General features: G+C 38.5%; 2 protein-coding genes across 9 annotated transcripts in view; one reads left to right on the forward strand and one right to left on the reverse strand.

Moving 5' to 3' along the window:
* Positions 1–1,886: 1,886 nt before the first annotated feature.
* On the reverse strand, positions 1,887–12,515 carry COPS5 (COP9 signalosome subunit 5). Its single transcript, XM_032127060.1, has 8 exons — positions 12,240–12,515; positions 11,898–12,132; positions 9,232–9,360; positions 8,684–8,749; positions 7,151–7,236; positions 6,218–6,329; positions 5,343–5,491; positions 1,887–2,283 (listed from the first exon to the last, which is right to left on the reverse strand). Exons 1-8 carry the CDS (start codon positions 12,395–12,397, stop codon positions 2,199–2,201), a joined length of 1,020 nt encoding a protein of 339 aa, XP_031982951.1. The 5' UTR covers positions 12,398–12,515; the 3' UTR covers positions 1,887–2,198.
* A 434-nt stretch (positions 12,516–12,949) lies between these two features.
* The window catches only part of CSPP1 (centrosome and spindle pole associated protein 1), a 62,307-nt gene continuing 52,605 nt past the window's right edge, over positions 12,950–22,651 (forward strand). For 7 of the 8 annotated variants that reach the window (XM_032127000.1, XM_032127033.1, XM_032127018.1 and 4 more), the window contains exons 1-3: positions 13,264–13,323; positions 18,030–18,133; positions 18,711–18,807. In XM_032127000.1, coding sequence (XP_031982891.1) covers positions 18,032–18,133; positions 18,711–18,807 — 199 coding nt within the window. In that variant the 5' untranslated portion in view covers positions 13,264–13,323; positions 18,030–18,031. Of the gene's footprint in view, positions 12,986–13,263; positions 13,324–18,029; positions 18,134–18,710; positions 18,808–22,651 lie in introns of those variants that run through there. The other variant, XM_032127004.1, reaches the window with a different exon arrangement.

The raw sequence follows: 22,651 nt of genomic DNA on the forward strand, positions 1-22,651 counted from the left end.
GGGATGACTCCTTTGTGGTAATGATCTTCAATGCACGGAATTCTGATCTCAGAATTTGGAATAACACCAGCATTAAAAATGGCTGATCACAGACAAAGGCCCCATTATTCTGGTTCCTGAACAATGCAGAAAGGATCCTGGGCAGGCCACAGGTACAGCCCCACTACACGTATAATTTCAAACGGAGTTAGAACACCGTATGCTCAGCAAGTAACAAGACATGCAACTCAATGGACAACTCTTCACATGAGCATTAAAACATCACCATTCATATCGCAATAGTTTATAAAACAACTTGGTATTTTTAAATAAGCCATCTGTGACTACAAAACATTGGGTGTGAGCCTACAGGCAAAAAACGTTCAGTTCACTGCTATCACAAACAAGGACAGTTTAAATAGTCATAGACTAATACAAGATCAAACTGTTACTTTATATTTTAGGTAGATACAAGATGTGCAAAACTTTTGGATCATGTTATGCAAAGAGAATTCTACGAAGTAGCAATGGAAATACCTATTAGGAAATATAACCTATCTCACAAAAGCAGGGTACTTCTTTGCATAAACACACATTGACTGGGAAAATGGCTGTGTGCTAAATTTAAAGTCTCAAACACCTGTGGAAGAAAATTAAGTAAGAAGAGTAACTGGCCAGGTACACTTGCTGTGTCTTCCTTGAACTTAAAAGAAACTGCTGTGCACTTACGTACTGTGCTTGTTTGTACAGAAGTCTACTGGTGCAACTTCCAAGAAAATAAATAGCTTTGACTATTAAAATACCACAGCTTTCTTCTCCTGACTCCTCCTCACCGCCACTATCATGCTGAAAGAAAATGAAACTGTTCTTCTATCAAACTGCACATCTGATAATTATCTCAAATTTACTAGCTACAATTAAACATATTTTTCCTACAGTTGGATGCTGCTGCTTTAAAACTCTTGATGAACTTCTGCTTCAGGGTATTTGCATTTCCCTGCTGAATTACAAGTTTTCATTGTATAACTTGCATCTTAACTTCAAATGCATTGGAATCTGTTGGGATGAAAAGGCCTAAATGACTAATAGCTATTAAAATTTCCAGACCAAAACAAAAACAAAACCCACATCAAGGCAGAGCTAAGGCTGAAAAGGAGTATCAGTTACTTAAGGTATAAAGCATAATGGCATATTGTATAAAGCATAAATTATCCTAAAAGTAAACATTCTAAAACCCCCAGGAAACTCAGGATTAAGAATGAAAACTTAAAAGAAATCCAAACATCTTGTATTATTAAAACGCAGTATGAAAGCCTCCAAAACAAACTTAGATCAGCCCTGCAGCAGCACCATGTCGTAAGCCAGAAATTATGATTAATGCATTTATTATCTGTGGCCTGAAATTAGCCTAATGCGTATTTCAAAGGTAATTTTTCATTTTGTTCTTTTGTATGCAACAAGTGACGATGAGAAGCAATACAAGGTGAGTAGGAGAAAAATAATGGTATATAACCATATTATGAGTTTCACTGCAGAACTGGTCAATAGTTGATTATGTAGAAATACAAAATGTCCATCATGAGTATGAAGCTGTAAGCAAAATACTGTTGTACCATGCATAAATGTTTCATTACTGTGAAAAGAAACCATTTCTGGCTGGACCAGTAAATCTAAATCAAGAAAGGCTCCACTAGATTTAATAACTAATAAAATTACTAACAAAAGAGAAACAAGTGGGATTTCAATTCTTAAAATTAAGCACATATATTAAAATCTGAGAAACAAACTTCTTACACTGCATAGGTTACCTATCTCATCTGAGCAGACAGAACTTTTCTACAGAACAATAAGAAAAAGAGTAACAGAAGATAAAAGTGTGCCAAAAATATCAAGGCCCAAAATGCACATTTAGTTTCAAAATTCTTTTATTGCAGTTGGATAATAGAGATAAATATCTAAGAGCAAAATCCAGTAAGTCACATTTATTTTCCTTTGGAACAATTCTGCAAACTGGTTTTATGATAAAGAACAAAAAGTTGTACTACATTTTGGAACATTTTGTTCTTTAAAACTGGTCAGACAGGTGGGAAATATTAAAAGTACTACAAATTAGATGAATAATTTTCCACTTCAGCTTCATTTCCCAGATTGAACAAGTCCAAGCAAAAGAAACTATGATATTTTCTGCTTTGGAGATCCATATCAACTGGTGATGCACTTCAAGCTATATTAATTTGATTGAAAAGTTTATCCTTAATAACCTGAGACATCAATCCATGTATAGCTTCTATGGTGGTCTTGCAGCTGAAAAACAAGCATAAATTCAATGTTGGACAAAAACTGAACTGAACTGTCATTTTCCTTGAAGATATCCAGCTGTTTTGGAAGTTCAGGGTGCCCATAACCCCATGAATCTTAAAAACTGTCCAGAAAGGAACAGTCACATGCAGCAGTTTAGCCATTGTTGCCAATACCTTTTTGTAACTTAAAAAGCAAACTGACTATACACACAAAGACCAGTTCCAGAAAACTTCTTTGTCTTGCCATTTCGGACATCTTATATTGACAATAGCAAGTGGGCTCTGGGGTCATCTGAACCAAAAAATAATAATAAAAAAATCCTTATGGGAATGGAGCTATCAGCTAATGTTATCAATACCCGCAGGCTGTCACTGTTCTCTACCTTACCTCCTTTGCTCACTACCAGAATGGTAGTGCACAGTAATCATGGTCCCCTGAGAAACTTTACTGGGAACATTAAAGGAAGAATTCATAGAATAAATCATGAATTTGGTCAAAATATGTAATGTGCAAAACCCCTGAACAGCTGAGAGGATTCTTATTGATCCAAGTTTTCCCCAGTGTCTGCCTTAGGGAAATGTAGTGTCAAACCAATAAATAAAACCAGAATATACAAATGCAAAAGATGAATCAGGACTGAAGACATGGAAAATAGGGACAAATTACTACTAGACCGATAAAGGAATCCTAGGGAAAGGAAGCTGACTTGGAGCACAATTTGGTGAATGCGTATGTCCCCTCAGAAAATGGCTTAGAGATGTGCATGGACAGTAACAGAAGTTATCACACAGCCCAGTGTAAGCACCTTTATGCTAATGCTTTACAGCACTGTTTTCCTAAACCAGGTATGTCCAACAATCGTTTAGTAAACTTTGCAACCTTATTTCTTCAAAGTAATTTAGCTGACACTAAATTAATTGTCATATGTCTGCATAGGTCTTCTATTGTCTTTTCTCTTAGGCAAGATCACTAATTGAAGAAAAACATGCATGTGTAGAAGTGTTACAGTCCATTTTGGGAACTATGGGAGCTTTTGTTGCACAGGAAAGCAGAATTCATGACAAAAACAATCCCTTCCAATCCCTTACAATTTATAAACTAACTACTGATGAAGACTAAATAAAAACAGAAAAGAAAAATACCTAGAACTGCTGCAAGAAATATTGTAATAGGATGATCAGAGAAGGAGTTATTTCTTAGAATAACCACAAGCATGTGAGAGTAAGGGGAAAATAAAATGTGGTCAGTGTTATGGGACTCCAGAGATCAAAATCAATGCAAACTTGTCAGCAACTCCATCCTTCTCATGTCTTTAAAGCATTGCTATTCTGTTGCCCTACAGGAACGGGGAGGTACCACTTAACCTGGCTGCTATGGCCTAGCAACAGCATTAACTCCACTGCAAATGTATTCTGCAATTGAAATAGGCTAAATGAGTATTAATTTTTATAAAGTCAACCCGCCTCCAACTCGATGATGTTTGTTAGAAAACTTGTAAGCTGTTAACTTTCCATAAGAAGGAAACAAACACACAGAAGACACCAGCACAAGAGCAGCTCTGATTCTGTTTAGCAATGACCATATTACATTTGCAGGTATTCCCCCACTGCTTACTGGGGAACAAAGGATTGTCCAAAACAGGCAGACTCCTCTCTTTATTAAGGCAAAGCCTGTGTTCACTGAGTCACAGTGAGCAAGATGTAAGTAGTTATTTCTGTTCACACAAGAGCTCCTTTTTGTCTCTTGATTTTTTTTTACCTACATAAGTCACCACTCCTCCGGTATCTCAAAAATCTGTTTCTTAGTCAACTTTGTACTACGGCACAGTATGCTAGCATGGAGGTGTGTCAGGGGGAGAGAATACCAGGAAACTGTTCTATTATCAAGATAAAGTGATGGGGAAGAGGGACAGAAAGCCTCAAAATCTGAAAACATACAAATGCAAACATCCCAGATTTTGTTCAATTTTTGCACTCTGTTCCAAGGGATTCTACAGAATTGTTCCTTATTAAATGGAATTACTACATCTCGCTCAGGACACTCCTAAGGTGCATGCAGGTGCCTTCTTCACAGATGGACCTGAGTTTGTACCAGCACATACAGTGCAGTGTTTCTTGGTTTTCAAAGTCTTAAATTTGCCAAATACAATGTCTTTGAACAACCCAGCTGTTATGACCTGTTGGATACTATTACCCTCTGTTAAAAGATTTTACTTGGAAAAACGGTGACTCTAATATGGTATAGTCTAAGCACACATATCATTCTTAAGACTATTGGGAAAGAGACGTGAGTATTACCAAGAAGCAACTCGTGTACTTCAAAGCTCAAAATTAACAGAGCTGATCACCAATAAACATATGGAAAACTGAGGGAAAATATTACAACTTCCTTGAAATAATTTTGTAGATCTAGTGGTAAGAAGTTTATTAACTTATAATACCAGCTGTTTGCTGTGAGGGAGGGTGGCTAAATATAAAGGCCAGAATATCTGTAAGCTACTTCTTAAAAACAAAAAACAACAAAACCCCAACCTCTTCTTATTTCTGAAAAAAAAGATACATTAATTAAGAACTATGAAAAAAAGGAGTTCATAATTTTTAAGTTAGTTAAAGTATTAGACAAGTATAAACTAAACTTACTGGACTGTGAACACTAGTTCTTAAAATCATGTTCTATACCATAATTTTATTTACTGTTCATTTTAACCTGATTAACCACAAAAATGTGCTTACTTCTAGCAAAGTTACAATTTTGCATGACAGAAAACATTTTTTTTGTTTGCTAGATACTGATGGAATTGTACAGCAATTTTTTGTTTAATAAACTAGAGCTGAATTTATTCCAAACCTAAAAAAAAATCATTGTAGGTTTAATAGAGGCAAGATTTTCTTTAACTTTCAAAAATAACTAAAATAACTAGTGACTTCTGGAGTCTCTCATTCCTATCTATAATCTAATAATTCTTATCTCTAATCTTGTCAGGTTCCAATTACAGGCATGATAAAAGTTTAAAACCAAATAATACTTTTTACAGGGAAGAACACATGGATGTGTTATTTTACCTGTCTCTTGTTGCTTTTGCAAGTTTGTCTTCTGATTTCTTGTCATGAGTCTCTAAACCCAGCATGAAACTGCCCCTTCCAAGCTGAGCTTCTGACTGTTCTAATTTTTCAGACAAATCAAAGACTTGGCCGGTGGTGTAGTCAGCATTCTTAGGAGAAAGAAGGTAACAAACATATTGAATTTAAGCTATAAATTCAAGGGTTTATACACAAAATAAACCAAATCTATAAACCAAATCTGAGAAAAGTTTTTAAAAGTGTAGTGCTGCATATTTTAATCTAAATCTGCAACTGAAGTGATATAGAACATGAGTGGTGGTTAAGAGAACAGAAACTGAACATCTGACAAATGCTCAATCCCTAAAGCCTGAATTGGGTAATTTTTATTACTTTCAGCTCATGCCCTAAGTTATGAAAGAGTAAAATTCAGTTGGTTTTGACCAAGAGAAAAAAAATAAAATTGCCTTCTGCACAGGGAAGGTTTTGATGCTCAGCTGTTACACTGAAGGTCTACCTGCAGTATTTCTGCTGTAAGCTTGTTTTATTTACTTTTTAAAACGTATTTACGTATTAAACTGAATTATTCATTACAGTGCTCTACAGAGATACAAGGTTAAAAAGTATTTAAGACAAAATCTAAGTGTACGGAGAGAACTCAGTAAAATTAAGCACGTTATTCCCACCTTCTACTTTTACAGAGCAGATATGAGGAACATTTCAGTATTTATGATTAAGAAAACCTTCCTTTCTTGTTTTATCTTACAGATTCTTAATGTGGGATCTGTATCTCCCAGGGTCCTATTAAGCATTTTACAGCAGAGGGCCTGGCTTTCAGCACTCATGAATGAATCAATGCACACAACTGTGGTACTTACAGTAAGCAAACTAGAAGAACTGAGAGTGTTCACCCAGTACTTGTTCCATAAAAGCTCAAGCAATTTACGATCCAAAGATGATTTAAAGTATGAGACTTCTAAAGCATAATACCTTTAAAAACAAACATGCAAACAAAATAAGTTTCCATCTGTCTTGCTTGACTGTCAGAACCAAAGTACATACAACTCAAAAAATCCTTATCAATGGCAAATATCTTCAAAAATTCAAAGCACCTAAAGATACTCCCAGTTCCAAATCTCTGTACAATTTTCCACAAGTAATTCATATATAGATTTAATACATAATCCCTACATATACTGCTGTGTTCTGTTTAATGAGACTGCAAGGCATTTCTAATTATTCTCTTAACAACCTGTTCCATGCTTGGGTTCTTCAATACTGTAATAATTTACACATTATTGTAGTTTTGCATACATCACCTCTAATTCCTTTAGGAATGCTTCCTAGCAGTAAATGTTACAAACAGGCAAACAACCTTACCTTCCACCACACTGATTTTGAAAGCCAGGCTTTAGCGGTGTTACAAATTAACACTCCCAGTAAAGCAAGAAAAGGAGTTGCACAGCACTTGCCCCTAACTCAGAAGAGCAGTGGGATTACAGCCTCCCCAGTCCTGCTGACCAATCGACATCTGACCCTTTCCTTCCTGCCCTAACAAGATATCACTGCTTAAAGGTGTTCAGAAATCAACTGCTAAAGCTTTTAACCAGGTTCCTCTTTATTTTTGCAGCAGTTCTCCCCTAAAACATCTCCTGAAAAATGACAGTAACACTTTTTGCACAAAAGCAGGAGTATTAAAGCAACAGTGAACTTCAGGATTTGAAACACTACAAGAAATTTACTTTTCCATACTGCATCACTAACCTAAACATACAAAAAATAATAAAGTTAGTAGTTTTTATGTTACTTACTGTTTGCAATGTACACCAAAGTCTTCTATTTTATTGAGTGGAATAGTCTGGTACTCAGAGGGACCTTCATCTGGAGGTTTATAGCCCTAAAAATGTTACAAATGGCAAAGATGACACAGGAATTCTGAGGCTTTTTAAGATGCCTAAACTTCACAAAAAAATTTCTAGTTTATGAAATTCTAGTTTATTTTTGTCTATAGAAAATGACATTTCCCCTGGTAGCCTGAAATTAGGAATTTTCTGGAATCTCAGGTTTACATTTGGCTTTACTAGCTGTACTAGTCATTACATTTGCAGATTTATGAAAAGGAAACTAGTGGTCATAGTTGAGTCTTTTCACGAGTAACGTGACAAGCTATGATTAGATAATTTCTTAGATCAAAGAAAGGGCAAGCTTCTTCTTAGACGGTATTTCTCTACCTATTCTTTGAAATTTTGAGTGAAGATAGGAGACATGAGAAGAGGGAAGAAACGTCCATGGATATGCCTTAGGGAAACCTAAAACATTCAGTTACTTGTTTAGCCAAGCTGGTGCTACTCACAGCTACTAAGCAAGAACTGCCCACAGTACACTGTGAGAAGCCCCTAAAAATATGCTTTTATCATGCATTTTCCAGATGTGATTTGGTTTTCAGGTGCAGGATTCTTTTTCCTGTTCAAAATTCTCAAAGTATTTATGAAGTGGTTTTGCCCACAGAAGTGAATATTTTCCTGAATCACAAACTGTTCTCTCATGTTTTTGTCAACACAAACCTAATGCTTGGACTTCTCCCAAACATTTTTGTTAATTAAAAAAATTGATTGTTATTAAACAATTAATTTTGGTAATTGTTTTACTGGATGGCTGCCTGAAGTTCTTGATGAGTTACTAATAACTGGGTATTTAAAAGATATACCTGAGCTTTATTGGATTGAAATTAAATAGCACAGCCAGAAATATACTTAAGAGGATGCATTTGGAGACCTAGATCTCCAATACTGATGTGATTTTCTAGTTTTAAGCCGAACCCATACTGTTTAATTAACTTTTTTGTACATTAGTTTGTGAAGATTCATAATATTTATTTGAAAAAGTTAAGTAGGTAGTTTTGAACCTTCCTTTTCTAAAATGAAAAGTGAATTACAACATATTAAACATGCTACTAACATTTGGTTTTAGGTATAAAAAATAAACAGAGAAGAACTAACATAAAATTATTTTGATGAATGCTACCTACAACTATATCTGTTAAAAAATGGCTATATGGAGCTACATAGTTTTGGGACAGCTCCACAATCTGGACAGTGTAATTGATTTAACACTGCCAAAACTTTATGAAAACCAATTTAGAAGTCAACCTTTATAAATGTAATCGACATCCGAAGGCGTGCAGTAACCAGTGTATGGGCACATCTTCCTTTGGAATGAACAATGACATTCAGTACAGCACAGCAGACCAAACTCAAACAATCACTGCAATAATCTTTAGAACCAATCCATTGTTATTTAAAGACAGTTCAGTGATCACACACTAGATAATTTTAACTATTTACCTTAGGATATGTCCTAAAAGCTCCAAGATTTACTTTTCCTGCAGATATTGTTCTTGTTGGATCAATCTGTAGAAATACAGGTAATACTCATTACCTACATTTTATTTATTATTACAGGCTTAAATTAAGTTTATAGTAATTTTATCTCAGAAATGTAATTCATGCAAATTGTATTAGTTTTGTCATAAACAGTACTTTTTCTGTTGGTATGAGACTCTCTAAAAAGATGGGAATATCAATAGCCTTCAGTGGATCATTTTTTCAAACTGATTTTCCTTATTTCCAAAATACTTAAAACCCCCTTATTCTTAAGAACTATACCATAAATGAAACAATGCAGTGAAAACGGTCTAGGCAAGCAACACTACTGGTTTGGCCAGTATGTGGCCAGCAAAGCAAAAGGAGTGGCACCCTTTTAAGGTGTGGATCTAACACTTCCTTCATACAAAGTACACACTACCAGAATCCTAACAGACAGAAATCCAAGAAGTATTCCCTGTTCAACGTGATTTGCTATGCAGCGCTATCACCCGTCAGCCAGTACTTACAACCACTGCTACGAAGGGTTCCTGAAATTGCTGATTAAGCATCTGGGTGCTGACATCGATCCCCGAGAGCCAGCAGCCGTAGCCTGGGTGACTGTGGTACCAGCCGATGGCATTTTCCAGGCGTCCGACCTAAGTAAGAGCAGGGAAGGGAAACAGCCCTAGCGTTTAGCACCATTCCCAAAGCACCGGCTGCCCTCCAGCGGCACTTCCAGCACACTGCAAGGCGCGGCAGGATAAACAGGAATTTCCACTCGTGCTAAACTGCTCCCTACGAACGCTGCAATGAGTACTGGCATTCTCTGCTACCGCTGCTGCCACAGAACGAAGGCCTTCAAGGAGCCTGGAGCTCCTTCTTCAGTGACATCTGAAGTACAGAAGAGGTTCCACAAAGCTGGATGGTGAGCTGGGGCTCCTCAGCAGGGCTGAGAAATTTCTTAGGAATATAACTCAAATAGATATATAATCTCATATAACGCAGGGAATATCAGTAGAGAATGAATTATTTAGTATGGTAATGTATCTTACAGGCATATACTATTAGATTAGTGATAGGTTTAAAAAATAACTTCAAAGGCATGTTGTCAAACATCAGAAGTGACAGAAATTATTGCCTGAAGCCAGGTTTAAAAGCCAAAAGATGAATTTTTGGCAACTTGTCATCAGATAAAACCTCAAAATAGGCGTTTCCAAATAATACACCTGGCTATCTCTAAAAACACTGGAAGAGAAAGGAGCAAAGCCAAAAAAACCCAAGAGAATAAACACCTAATGGATCTATCTAATTTTTGTGATCCTCTCTAACGAATCGTTTACTGGCTGCTCCGGTTATGATGAGACAAAACACACAGACTGCCTACTTTATTTTTTAACTGGTGAATAATAATTGTATTTTCTTTAAAACTCCCATGAGAGAGACCAACAAAACACGAAAGAATGTGTGTTATTTTTCAAAGCCAAATAACACGTTTGGCTACATTAAGACCAGATCCTGTCCATGGAGAATCAAGTAACTGGAACATCAGCATATATGAAGCACTTACATAGAGAGATATATTAACAAGCAACCTAATGATAAAAAGAGCTATTCCAGGAACAAGTGCTTGCCAAAATCAAATATGAAACAGCCAGCATGAAAACTCCTCCAGCGCACCAGGAAAGCTGAGATATTTTATTTGCACACAAGTTCAGTTTCAAAATTGTGAAACCAACTACAGACAAAACTGAACAGTATGAACTATGGGGAAAAACTATTTCCTATCACATAAGAACTCCTACAGAAACCTGGACTGTTTTAAACATAAGACAAGCTGTTTATAATTTTATGCTATATACTTACTATTTTGAAATTCAGTAGTTCTACCTAAGAATGGGATTGTATGAATATATCTTTATTGAAAGATATGATGACTGTATCTTTAGGCAAAGACATCTCTTTAAGTTACCTACGGACAAAGACATCCCTTCAAGTTACCTACTTTTTGCAATAAGAGAATTAGCATCATGACATTGTTTTCAGATAAACTAGATTAAATGAATTATTTCTAAATTTTCTCACAGGGATGAATTATTAAAAGAAAGTCCCAGAACGTAACTGTGTCTGCATTATGTTTACTCTTTGCTGATGTTACGATTCAGCTTAATGCACATCCATTTCTGTGTCTCCAGCTGTATGTAAGGCCTTGAATATAGGTACAACTCTGCAAAATAACCCAAATACTCCTGTTACATCCACTTAGTAGGTAAGGGGCTTTTAATTTTAGCTGGTTTAAATATCAAAGGGTCGACAGGGTCTCAAAACTGTTTGAGCTTGAAGAGTTAAAGTTATTTCAGCTCTTATTTGTAGTATAAGATTGTCCTGTATTGGAAGAAGCACATCAGCAAGTGCTCTGATGTGCTGTTATGATTTCCACATCAGCCACAGAGCAGAGTTGTATTTCTGTTATCCTTCTGCATATGAGAACTTTATTGTATAGTTAGCTTTAATATGACATGGATCTCTGAATAGAAAGTGACAAAGATGAGAAACAGACAAGTGAGTCTCTCCATCTAATTTTCCAAATGGTAAATATGAATAATTAAGTTGCACTGAAACTTACTGATTCCTTCATTAGCATTTTCTTCACAAATATGTCTTTTATATTTTATGGAAAAGAGCAGCATACAATATAGAAAGACCTCAGAAGAAGGTAAGAATAAATGTCATAATACTGATCTACAAATACTAAGTATGTCCAATACACACATATGTTTAATTTTGCATATTGTTTTTACAAAGATGTATCAGTTATTTTAGAAACACACTCCCTCACACAGCCAGCAGCCTCAGCCATAAAAACACTTCCTCAGCAATGACAATAGTTTACAAAGGGAAGGAGAATGCACTACTTTTCATAGAATCATTAAGGTCGGAAAAGACCTCCAAGATCATCGTGTCCAACCTCTGATGATCTACTGTAAGTCAGGAAAATATGTATGTGAAGATGTTTACGTGGTCCTGCGTTCCCTGCTGCTGACAGTTCTACTGTCATGTTTGAGTAGAGACAGGACAATCGGGCAGGCGCCAGAGGCACGGGGGAAGCCTGCAACCCCCCGAGATGTTTTGTAGCTCACAAGAGGCACAGGACCTCCACGGAGGCGGTCAGATACCCCCTGCCACTTCTCCTTACCTGCTTGGCGTTCTCGATGTAGGCAGCCATGTACTCGTAGGCGGCGGCCTGCGCGTTGACGCGGGTCTCGGTGCCCTCCACAGGCAGGGCGAAGCTGTCCATGATGATCATGGTCTCCCCGTCCACTTTGCCCAGCATGAGCCCCATCACCTCCAGGTTGCCGCCGGACCTGGCGTGCATCACCATCTTCAGCAGCGCCAGGGCAGAGATCTTGCAGTACTTGAAGTAATGGTGGCTGCAACATCGCAGAGGCCGCGGAAGGGAAGGCAGAGCCATCAGATCAGGCCGGTCCTCACTGCCCGCCCGCCCGCCCGCCCGGCCCGCCGCCCCTCTCCCACTCACTCCTTGGTCCAGGGCTTGGCCGCCAGGATCTCCTGCTGCTGCTTGCGGTCGTACTTGTAGATCTCGTCGATGCTCTGCGCCTCCTGCATGTTATTCGCCAGCTCCCACGTCTTCTGCGCCATCCCGCTCCCGGAGGCGCCGCTCCCCGCCGCCGCCATGGCCCCCGCTCCCCGCCCCGGCCCCGCACCGCCGCACCGGGCCGCCGGCGGAACCAAGCGCGGGGCAGAGGGTACGGACGGAGGGTGGTACGGTCCGCGCAGGCCCGGGGCGGGCGGCGCTGCGCCCCCAGCGGCTGCGCTCGGCTCTGCACGCGGCCGGGCTCGACCCGATGGCGCCGTGAAGCGGCAGCGCAGGAGCCCGACCCCGGCCGGGCCGAGGCCTTTCTCACTATTTGCCCATTTATTTATTTACTTATACTTTTTAAATTACTGTAACCAGTCCTGGGTTGCTCAGTACGAGAGAGACACGGAACTTCTGCAGCGGGCCCAGCGGAGGGCAACAAAGATGTTTAAGGGACTGGAGCATCTCTTTCATGAGGAAAGGTTGAGAGAGCTGGGCCTGTTCAGCCTCGAGAAGAGACGACTGAGAGGGGGCCTTATCAATGTCTATAAGTATCTAAAGTGGGAGGCGTCAAGAGGATGGAGCCAGGCTCTGCTCGGAGGTGCCAAGCAATAGGACAAGAGGCAAGAAAACTGATGCACAGGAATTTCCCCCGGAAATTGAGGAAGAACTTCTTTACTGTGCAGGTGACCGACCACTGGAATAGATTGCCCAGAAAGGTTGTGGAGTCTCAAGAGCCGTCTGGATGCGATCCTGTGCCATGTGCTCCAGGGTGACCCTGCTTGAGCAGGGAGGTTGGACCAGGTGACCGACTGTGGTCCTTTCCAACCTGCCCCATTCCGTGATGCGGGGAAGCCCGCCCGCCGCCGCCTCCCCTCCTGCTCCGTTTCCCCGCCCGGGAGGAGGTGGCGGCCGGCTCGCACCGCCCTCCGGGGCAGCGGGGGGCGCTGCGCGGCACCGCCCGCTGGGTTCCGGGGCGGCGGTAGCGCGCGGGGCGCGGACGGAGCCGCGGCCGCCGGTACCGGTGAGCGGGCGGCGGGGGCAGCGCGGCACCCGGGGACCCTCCTCGCAGCCCCGCCGGGCGGTTCCATCGCCCGCATGGCTCACAGCCCGGAGCAGGCGGCGGCGGGAGAGGGGGGGTTCGCTGGGCAGCGGGACGGGCTCCAGAGCGGGACGGGGCGGGGGCGCACCCGGGGCGTACCGCTGGGTCTGGGGGGCCCCGCGGGGGCGGCGGGGCTCGGCTCGGCTCGGCTCGGCTTGGCTCGGCTGGCCCCGGCCCTCCGGCGGGGCCGCTTGTTGTGCGGCCGTTGCCAGACAACGGCGCCGCGATCCGGAAAGGGGCCGAGCCCCGAGTGCCGCATCCCCGCCCCGCAGCTGCTCCCTGAGGGGTCGGAGCCTTGCGGGGTGCCCCTGAGGTGCTGCCATGGAGGGAAGGAGGGAGGCTGGGACGCGGGTGCTGCAGGCCGGAGGAGAGGCGCGTACCCGAGCTATCGCTCTTGGAGAAATAAACCTGATCTCCTGGGTCTGAAAGTTTTTCGAAATTAGTGTCTTTTTGGATCAAATCACGTGCTCTGCAAAGTAGATAGGCCCTGTATTGGAGGGAAGGTAACTCGCGAAACTTGTTGCTTGGTTGTTCAGAGGATGGATTGCCTTCTCAGTTGCGAAAAAGTCGCATTGCTTTAGTCAAGAGTTTATTATTTGTGAGTGGCCAGACCCTAGAACCTGTGCTTTTTAGCAGCGCATTTGAAAGAAAAGTACAGGGAGCGCATCTCTGGCAGCAGTAGCTTAATCTAAGTGCCGTTCACAAGGGTACAGAAGCAGGCAATACTAATTCCTTAGGAAGTTTGGGTTAAACTTTGAACAGTGTTTCTTAATGACACAATTAGTGGCCATGTAACCTGTAAGTACAATTACTAAACGTGGCATATAGCTGCTTTTTCAACTAAACGTGGCATGTAGTTGCATTTCCCTCCTTGACACCCGTGCTGCAGTTCATGTGGATGGGAATTACCATTTTGCTGGTGCTCCTGATGATATTTTAATATTATGGTAGCATAGAAGAGACAAAATCTTCTTCCACGTGCTGGTTTTAAATTTTGTCCATTTTCCTGAACAATTAGGAGGGGAAGGGAAAGATTAAAATGGAATGCAGTAAACATTGCTTTAGGTGATAAAGTAGCTACACAATACGTAGGTAAATATAGTACATACAATACATATGCACATAGATGTTTTGAATACCCTGAATAGAGAGACATGCATTATTAACTCTGTTTGGGCATAGATCCAATAAAAATCTCATGTTCAGACTTGACTTACTGTTCTTGAATATCTATATGCTTTCTATTGCTTGTTATGTTTGCTTAAGTTGAAGTTTACCTGGGTGACTGTAATTATTCAGGGTTGCTTTTGTAAAAACTCTGAATAAGGAAAAGAGGCTATGAAAATCTAACATCATCTTGAAAGAAAAAATGTGTAAAAATATTTTTATGGGACATTTTCAGACAGTACTTGAATTTATAGCAGACGTATATTTAATTGAATTTTACTTTGAATAATGCATTGTTTTGGGAATGCAAATTATCCAAGATTTAAAGTTGCAAGAGCTAAAGGAAAGCTGATAGATAAGTGCTATCAAACATTTTTTAGAAACAGCATTTGCAAAATACTCTGTTTTACAAAAAGCTTGAAAAATATGTTTATGCCTCGTGATTTTTAGGGCCTATGGATGGATTTTTAAGTGTTTACAGCATATTTTGACTTTCCCTTTGCGCTCTGCGCGTGCCCATAGAGTGATGTATCCCAGTTTTTGGTTTTGAATCTGCTACTTTTAGTAGTAATTACAAGAATCTAGAAATGCTCAAAAAGAATTCAGATGCATCGCTAAACTGAAAATAAATTCTTTTGTTCTGAACTGGTGTTATAGTGTCAGGCTGTGCCTCAGTGTGTTTGTGCAGCCATGGGAAGCCAGTTTGAAGTCGACAGTTCCCTGTGAGTTCGATGCTGTCACCTCCAATATAGTTCACTGCATGCTTGTGGGCTGTAGTAGGCCTCATCTCAGATAGAAATGTGTTATTTCTTTATTTTTTTGTGATTAGTCATAATCTCTTCATGAGGTAGATGATAAAATTGGTTAATATTCAGTAGGATATTTGCTTACATGCTGGTATATTTTTGGAACTTAACAGTGTATGTGTCACATTGAAGTTGTCACTCTTTTGCTTAGAACAACTAAGGAATTTTTCTTTTTTGGTATAATATATTCTTTTTGCTTGTCTCATAAAGTTTGCATTCATGTATATTTTAAGAAGATCAATTCAAGTAGAAGGATGTTAAGATGTAAAATGTCTAGATATTTCTAAGAAGGATTTGGCTACTCTTCTGGCAATTGTGCTGTGTTAAAGGTATGCTGAATCAGCAGTGCTGTAGCTTAGTGTTCTCCAAGGCCTGGAGTTGGCAGCTTTCTTCACACCAATTGAAGTGCCTGTGGAGTTCAACTGTTCAACTGTAACTGTTTTGTCTTTGGTTTTTAATTTATTATATTGGCCGTTTGAGCAATATGATAGGAGTGCAGAATGCTGGAATATTCATTGTCTTCCTCGTGCTAGTTAGAAAATACACTGCAAAGACTCCTTTCCTTATGCCAGCTCTCAGAATAAGTTTGGTACCATTCCCATACAGTGATTCGGAAACAGTGCTGGAGTTTATAAATGCTGTTGTTAATAGAGGTAGGAAATATAGATGTTCCAGTCAGTGAGCTTTTAGAAAGGCTTCTCACAGTGCCTCCTACGTGTGGTAATTTTCCTCTTGATGACTGTGCAGCACGGGGTAGGTGATGAGACCAACTTCTAAAATCTTTAGTATGACAAGTTGTTTCACCCTTTCTGAACAGTTTTTTCATTATTGTTATGTAACCTAATAGGCTGAATAAAATTTACCATGCTTGGAAACTTATCCTCTTTCAGATTTCTTTTATCCTTTATCAGTGTGCAAAACTAATGAGATTAAAGATTTAGGACAAATCAGATGGGGGTATTTATTTTTGGCATTGATTGTCCTGTGTTACTACTAGGAATTTTAAATGGGTTGGCCTAGTTCTGTCTCCTTTATAACAATATTACACTTTTATATTATGAATCAAAAAAGAGAAAAAGTTTAAAGGAGTACGTTCTAAGGAATACATCAAGCAAATGTATTCTTTAAATTAAGTTATCATGCAATTACTTCACATTAGAATTTGTGCATTTATTATTTCCATTTTGCTTCTACTGAGAATTTATCTCAGTCTCTCTGGACACATTATTTTTATTTTTACCTGTGTGCTCCCTTATTGTCTTTGAGATGATGGTTTGGGTTTTTTTGTTGCTGTTGTTTTTGAGTTCTTTGATCCTCTTCCTGAAACTGTTTTCTAAAATATCTTTATCATTGGCCTATTGTTTACTTCATACAATCTTATAAAGATACTGAATTAGCCTCAAAAAAACTGATGTCTTAGTTTAGATACTGGATCTGATGGCATTTTTCAGGAACCTGCATAAGCAGTCCTTTTGCTTATGCTGCATGGAGTGATTTGAGGGTCATAATTTTCTTCTCAGTTTCATGCTTCTTTTAAGCATGGAATATAACTTAAGGATTTTTTTTTTATCGGTAGGCTTGGTTTTGTAAAACTCCTCCTCCAGTGGAGTTGGTGAAAATGCTGAGTGGAGATTAGAATGTGTAGGCTTGTATGCAGTCATTCTTTTTGGTTTTGTCTTTTTTTTCCAAAAGTAGTTAATACGCAGCTTTGCAGTATTTTCAGTTCTGATAGGACTATTCTAACTCAACTTCAGTACAGTTCCATTGATAGGAACTTGATTGGTTTTAGTTTTCATTATGAGGTTGTTGAAAGCAGCAATATATGCTGATTTTTACAAATAAGATGCTAAAATTTCTGCTCTGAAGGACTTTCAGTTAAATATGCAAGGCACACAACTAACGGAAGAGAGGTAATTAGCTCTTCCTCAGAACGTGTTTTCTTACAGATCAGTGTCTGATTCTCAGTCAATGCTTTGTGATATCCCTGATTTTAGGATTATTGCAGACTTGTAGCTGTACTTATTGCCTCTACTATTTTAGTGGTCCAGGAGGTAGGTACTGTTGTCTCCAACTCCAGAAACACTATGCATGTATTTTGTGAGGGTTTTTAAAAAAAAATAATGTTTTATAAGCTCAATTATTTTCAAGACTTCTCATGGTAGTAAGTTAAGCACAAAATTAATTGTATGATTTGGTCTTTATTTTAGACTGTGCATATATTTTGCATCTTTTCTACTTTTTTCCTAATGATTCCTTCATCCTGTTTACTTTTCTATGTTTTCTAATTTTGATTTTATAGTTCACTAAGAGTAAGCTTGTGCTAGTGTGTAGTGAAGGGTCACTGGTAGACTTGCACTTTAAAAAAACAACCCCAAAACACTTCAGCCATGTTAGGAAAAAAAATTAGGGAAGTATCTTCAGTCTTGTAATCTGAAATCTTTGTATTTTCTTTCTGGTGAAACCTCAAGTAGTCTCCCCCATGGATGGGTTTCCCAAGTCAGTTGTTTTGTTGGCCCAGCAAACATCTTAAGACTTGTAGTTCTGAGGGAGAAATTTGATTATTTTTAATTGCTGTCTTAAGCAACAGTAATTGAGCTTTACATTTTTGAGGTTCTAATGTAAATGCCATATTCTACATCTTTTCTGTAACTTTAGAAATGATGGCGGATGATTTAGAAAAATTTATTGAAGACCAGAAGGCCAAGTTGGCACAAGATAAGGCAGAACTTGAAAATGATCCACCTTACATGGAAATGAGGGTAAGAGTGTTAAAAAGCTTTCCTGAATTTAAATACTTCTGTTGCCAAAGTCTTGATTGAAGCTTGCTTTTACTACACTCTTAAAACTGTATTTGTTGTTAAAGAGTATGTTAAAGATTTATCTATTCCAAGTAATTTCCAACTTCAGTGCTTCATATCTATGTGTAGATTTTTAAAAACTTGTTTGCCACCAGGCATATGCAGTAAGATTTATGTTTTACAAGTGAGAAAAGTCTTGTACCTGGCTTTTCTTACTCCTTTGGCCCTCCCTAGGGAAGCTGATTAGCAGGGATCTGTCCTCTGTCCACTCCAGAGCTTGGGTGTTGGGGTGGGGACGGAAGGTATAAATATCCTCAAAATTTCTGTTCCAGAAACTATGAAATATAAAAGGCAAATAACAATTAAAAAAAAATCTGTTCTTATCACAGTTTTCCTATTAGTAATTTTAATGTGTTAGTCCAGCATTACTTTCAATCCCTCTGTTCTCCAGTGCTAATAATTACATTACTAATGTTGTTCTTTCATGTGGTATTTCCTTTACTTTGTGATGCAGTAAGGCATTTTGTTTTGTTTTCAGAATAAGGAATCAGAGAAGCTTTATGAAACTAGCAAGATGTTAATCTCCATGGCTAAAGAAAATATACCTCCAAATAGTCAACAGAACTATCCTTTAGGTATAGTATATATTTTTTAATGTCTTCTAGATTTAAGTACCATTTCATTGTCTTTGACAATTTTTGGAAGGGAATTACTGCTTTGTATTTTTAATCATTAGGGTGATCATTGTAATTCAAGTGCATAATAATTCCCCAGTCTTCCAAAAGTCTTGGGATTGTATGCAATTTTTTTTTGTAGTTAGGTTTTCTTTTTTTTTTGTTTTAATCAGGAAAATATGCCAAAAGCTTTCTCTTTCTTCTTGCAAGGTAGTGCCATTAAAAATACCCCAAATGAACCAAACAAAAAAAGAACAACCCAAAAAACCTGCTTGGCAGTCCTTGATAGGTGATGTGTCCATTCCTATTCTATTGGGGTGCAGCAAAATCTTCAAAAGTTCATCTTTCATCTGAACTTTACTGCAAAAGAGTACATTCCGTGTATGTGGGAAGTAGGGCTTCTTTCCTTCAGCCTCTTAGCTTAGGAGTCCTGGTCCAGCTTGGCTAAGATGCACACAGTTAAACTAATTTTTCTTTATTAAATAGTGTCTTTCAAACGTTTAGGCAGTTTAAACTGTTTTTATTCCTTTTGTAATTTTGTTACAATGTAGTCATTTGTTGTACAAGGAAAGAACAAGAACTTCATTTTGGTTGAAATCTTAACCAAGTGAAATGGTTCGATTTATTTTGGTGTGGCTACCAAAAGCTTAATATCTGTTTTCTTTATATATTGTCCTTTTTCTTCTTTTCTCTGTGTTCTTTGTGATGTTTGATTGAAAATGTGTGATAGTGTTCTTTTCTCCATTTTCCTGTTCCTGCAATGTGCCACCTTTCCTTAGTTGTTGTATCATCTCCCTTCTGTAGGCACTACTGTTTTTTCTCAGCTACATTTGTGCAGCTCAGCTTTGTCCTGAGAGCTTTAGAGCTTTTCTGTGTCCTGTTTCTTTTTGATAGGTAACTCTTTTCTTTGATGTGTAGACACTGGGTTTGTACATCATTAATTTTCGTACTGTGCCTACTCTAATTCTGGTGTCATTCTGCAGCTTCCAGTGGGATGGAGCCCAAGCTTGTGAATCTGTATGTCTGAACTGATCTTAGCTGCATAAGTAAAAACATGGTTTTTATAGGGATGTTGTATAAATAGAACTTCCAGCCATCAGCAAAGCAAGCTCCTCAAAGACCTTTAGAGGAAAACTTCACAGAAAAATACTCGAAATGATAATTGAATATTCCTTGCTTCCAGAAGTCATAATGGATAAGCTTGGTTAGAGGGCTGCACTTGAATCAGTATTTGTCACACATTTTTGGCAGTTCTATTTGGTGCCACAGGTTACTCCTGGTGCTGGTAATTCTTTGCTTAACTGAGGAAACATATGATACAAAAACCAGAACACAATAGGTAGTACCCCACTGGCTGTGACAGACCATTACCAAACAGTTAAACTTTATTAATATTAAAATAGTTTTATCTCTTGTTGTTGAGAGCTATAAAAGCATGTAATGTTGTGTTTGTTACTGTAAATTTGACTTAACTGTTGACACCTGAATATAGTAACAACGAAGTATTACAGATGAGGGGCATTCAGCTGAGCTTAAATGAAAAGAAAAAGGAGCAATTGCCATGTTGTGGTTTAACCCCATCTGGCAACTCAGCACAGCCACTCACTCACTCCCTCCACACTAGGGGGGTGGGGGCAGAGAACTGGAAGAGTGAAAGTGAAAAAATTCATGGGCTGAAATAAAAACTCAGTAATAATTGAAAAAAAAAAGTAATGAAAAGGAAAATAACAAAGAGAAAGAAGTAAAACTCAAGAAGAACCAAGTGGTGCAAATGTAAAACAATTTTCAACACTGCTTCCAGCACAAATCCATAACACAGCCCCACACCAGCTACTATGAAGAAAATTAGCTCTATCCCAGCCAAACTCAGCACTTTCTATAATAATCATTTGGGTGCTGAAATGGGTGGTTGCTGATATTAATGGCTTGATCTGCTTTAAAGCACTGTAATTTCGTGTGGATTAAGGCAGATGGGGACTTGTTCCTTGGTAGCTTTTAAGTATATTCTATAGTTCTAGCAGTAATGTTGAGATTCAGACTGAATAAAGTTGCAGTTATTTCTCAACATTGCATACATGGAAATATTTATGTAAAAATGCATTTAAAATCTTAACATTTTTAAAAAAATCATTGTCAGTGTGATTCTATGTGGTTAATAGAATGTGAAATGGCAAATAAATACAGAAAATACAGAATAAACGTAAGTGACAAAACAAAAAGGTTATCTCTTATTCTGTCAGAAGAATTCGGACAAATTTTGCATGACACTAGGTTGAACATATGTTGACTGGAGTAATTTTACTCTGCTAGGCTCTCCTAGAGTAGGTTTTTGAAATGGGTAGTTTTCAAATATCCCCCAGATCACTACCCATAATTGTTATCTCAGTGCTTTTTTGGTGGCCAAAAAAAGTCTTCTGTAACAAAATTAATTTTAAACCATCTTTTGTTTGAATACTTCACGTATTTGAATCAAAGCACTAGATTCTCACTTTTCTCTCTTTTTTTGATACTGAATTTCAGTAGCACCTGTGAAATTACTAAATGAATCTTTCCTTCAACTTTTTAGTTGCTTTTGATCTTTTTCTTGGTTTTCTAGAATTAATTCAACAGTACTTAGGCATAAAATAAAAGGCAAGAGCAAGCAGCTGAAACAAACCATTTCTTCTTCTGTATTCTATTCCATTTTATAACCCCTTTTCTGAAGTTTGAAATGGTACATTATTTTTTTAATGAAACTCACACTTACCTTATGTGCAAAATTAGGAGAAAAGTGGGCTGGAGAAGAAGTCCCCGTGCAGATTTTGGCTAGTAGTTGAACCCTGCAGGCTGTTTCAGAATAGCATAGGAGATACTTAATCAGGTATTGGGTCCTTTGGTTCTGCAGAGGGTCAGGCTGACTCTTGTTTGCTACTTCTTCCCTGTTACACTGTTTCCCTGGCTCATGGGGATAGGATAAGTCCAAATGTATCTCGAGCCAGGCCAAACAAACTACCCTAAAATAAATTTGGACTGATCTAAGAGTAAGTCTTGAATATCCCTCTCTTCCCTCTTACTCCTTGCTGCTAATTTTACATAGATCACAAGATGTAGAAATGCTTTTAGAGAAACAATATGAAATAATAATAATACACACACACAGAGTTGTAATCTTTATCACTAGTTGTGTGATTTTGTGGAATTCGCTGGTCTGTGGAGAGTGGTGAAAGTGACTACAGAGATGGGCTTCTTGGGTAGAGGATGTTTCTTATAAAGTACTTTGAAATGTATTCTGGGAACAGCAAACAGCTTGCATAGCATAATATTTTATTATAGTTTAAGAGTGCAGCTGTTATGAGACCTGATAGTAATCTCAGAAAGGTACTAATGTGTTTTGGGTCTACTACGATTAAAAACACTGAGGTGGAAAGAAAAATGATATTATTTTTATCATATAGTCAGATTCCCTCTAGTTGTGTAGGAACAAACAAATGTTTCACATGCTAAACAAATAGCTTGCTGCTTTCATTTGGAAAGTGTGTTTTCTATTGTGTGGTAAACACAGCTTAAAATATCAGAATAATTTAGAAGCTCACATGTCAAAGGAGATTTCTTTGGAAACATACATTGACAAAAGAAATATGTAAAAGATTCAATTAAATTCAGCTTATGTTGCTTTTTTTTATATGGGAAGAAAAAGTCAAAGGATGAGAGGAAAACTACTATCCAAATACCAGTCTATTTTCCTATGCTTTTCACCCAACTACTCATACAGAGAAGGTGGTTTTTTTATTACTGGTTGCATAGTTAATTTTTTTTTTTTTTTTTA

Source organism: Corvus moneduloides, chromosome 1 (genome assembly GCF_009650955.1).
Source record: "Corvus moneduloides isolate bCorMon1 chromosome 1, bCorMon1.pri, whole genome shotgun sequence".
NCBI lineage: Eukaryota > Metazoa > Chordata > Aves > Passeriformes > Corvidae > Corvus > Corvus moneduloides.

Excerpts from the sequence above, each read along its gene's own strand:
- COPS5 (XM_032127060.1), bottom strand. The coding sequence starts at position 12,397 with ATGGCGGCGGCGGGGAGCGGCGCCTCCGGGAGCGGGATGGCGCAGAAG. Across the intron at positions 9,361-11,897 it reads ACATCGAGAACGCCAAGCAG|GTCGGACGCCTGGAAAATGC; the intron begins GTAAGGAGAAGT and ends GCTCTTACTTAG. Across the intron at positions 8,750-9,231 it reads AACCCTTCGTAGCAGTGGTT|ATTGATCCAACAAGAACAAT; the intron begins GTAAGTACTGGC and ends GTATTTCTACAG.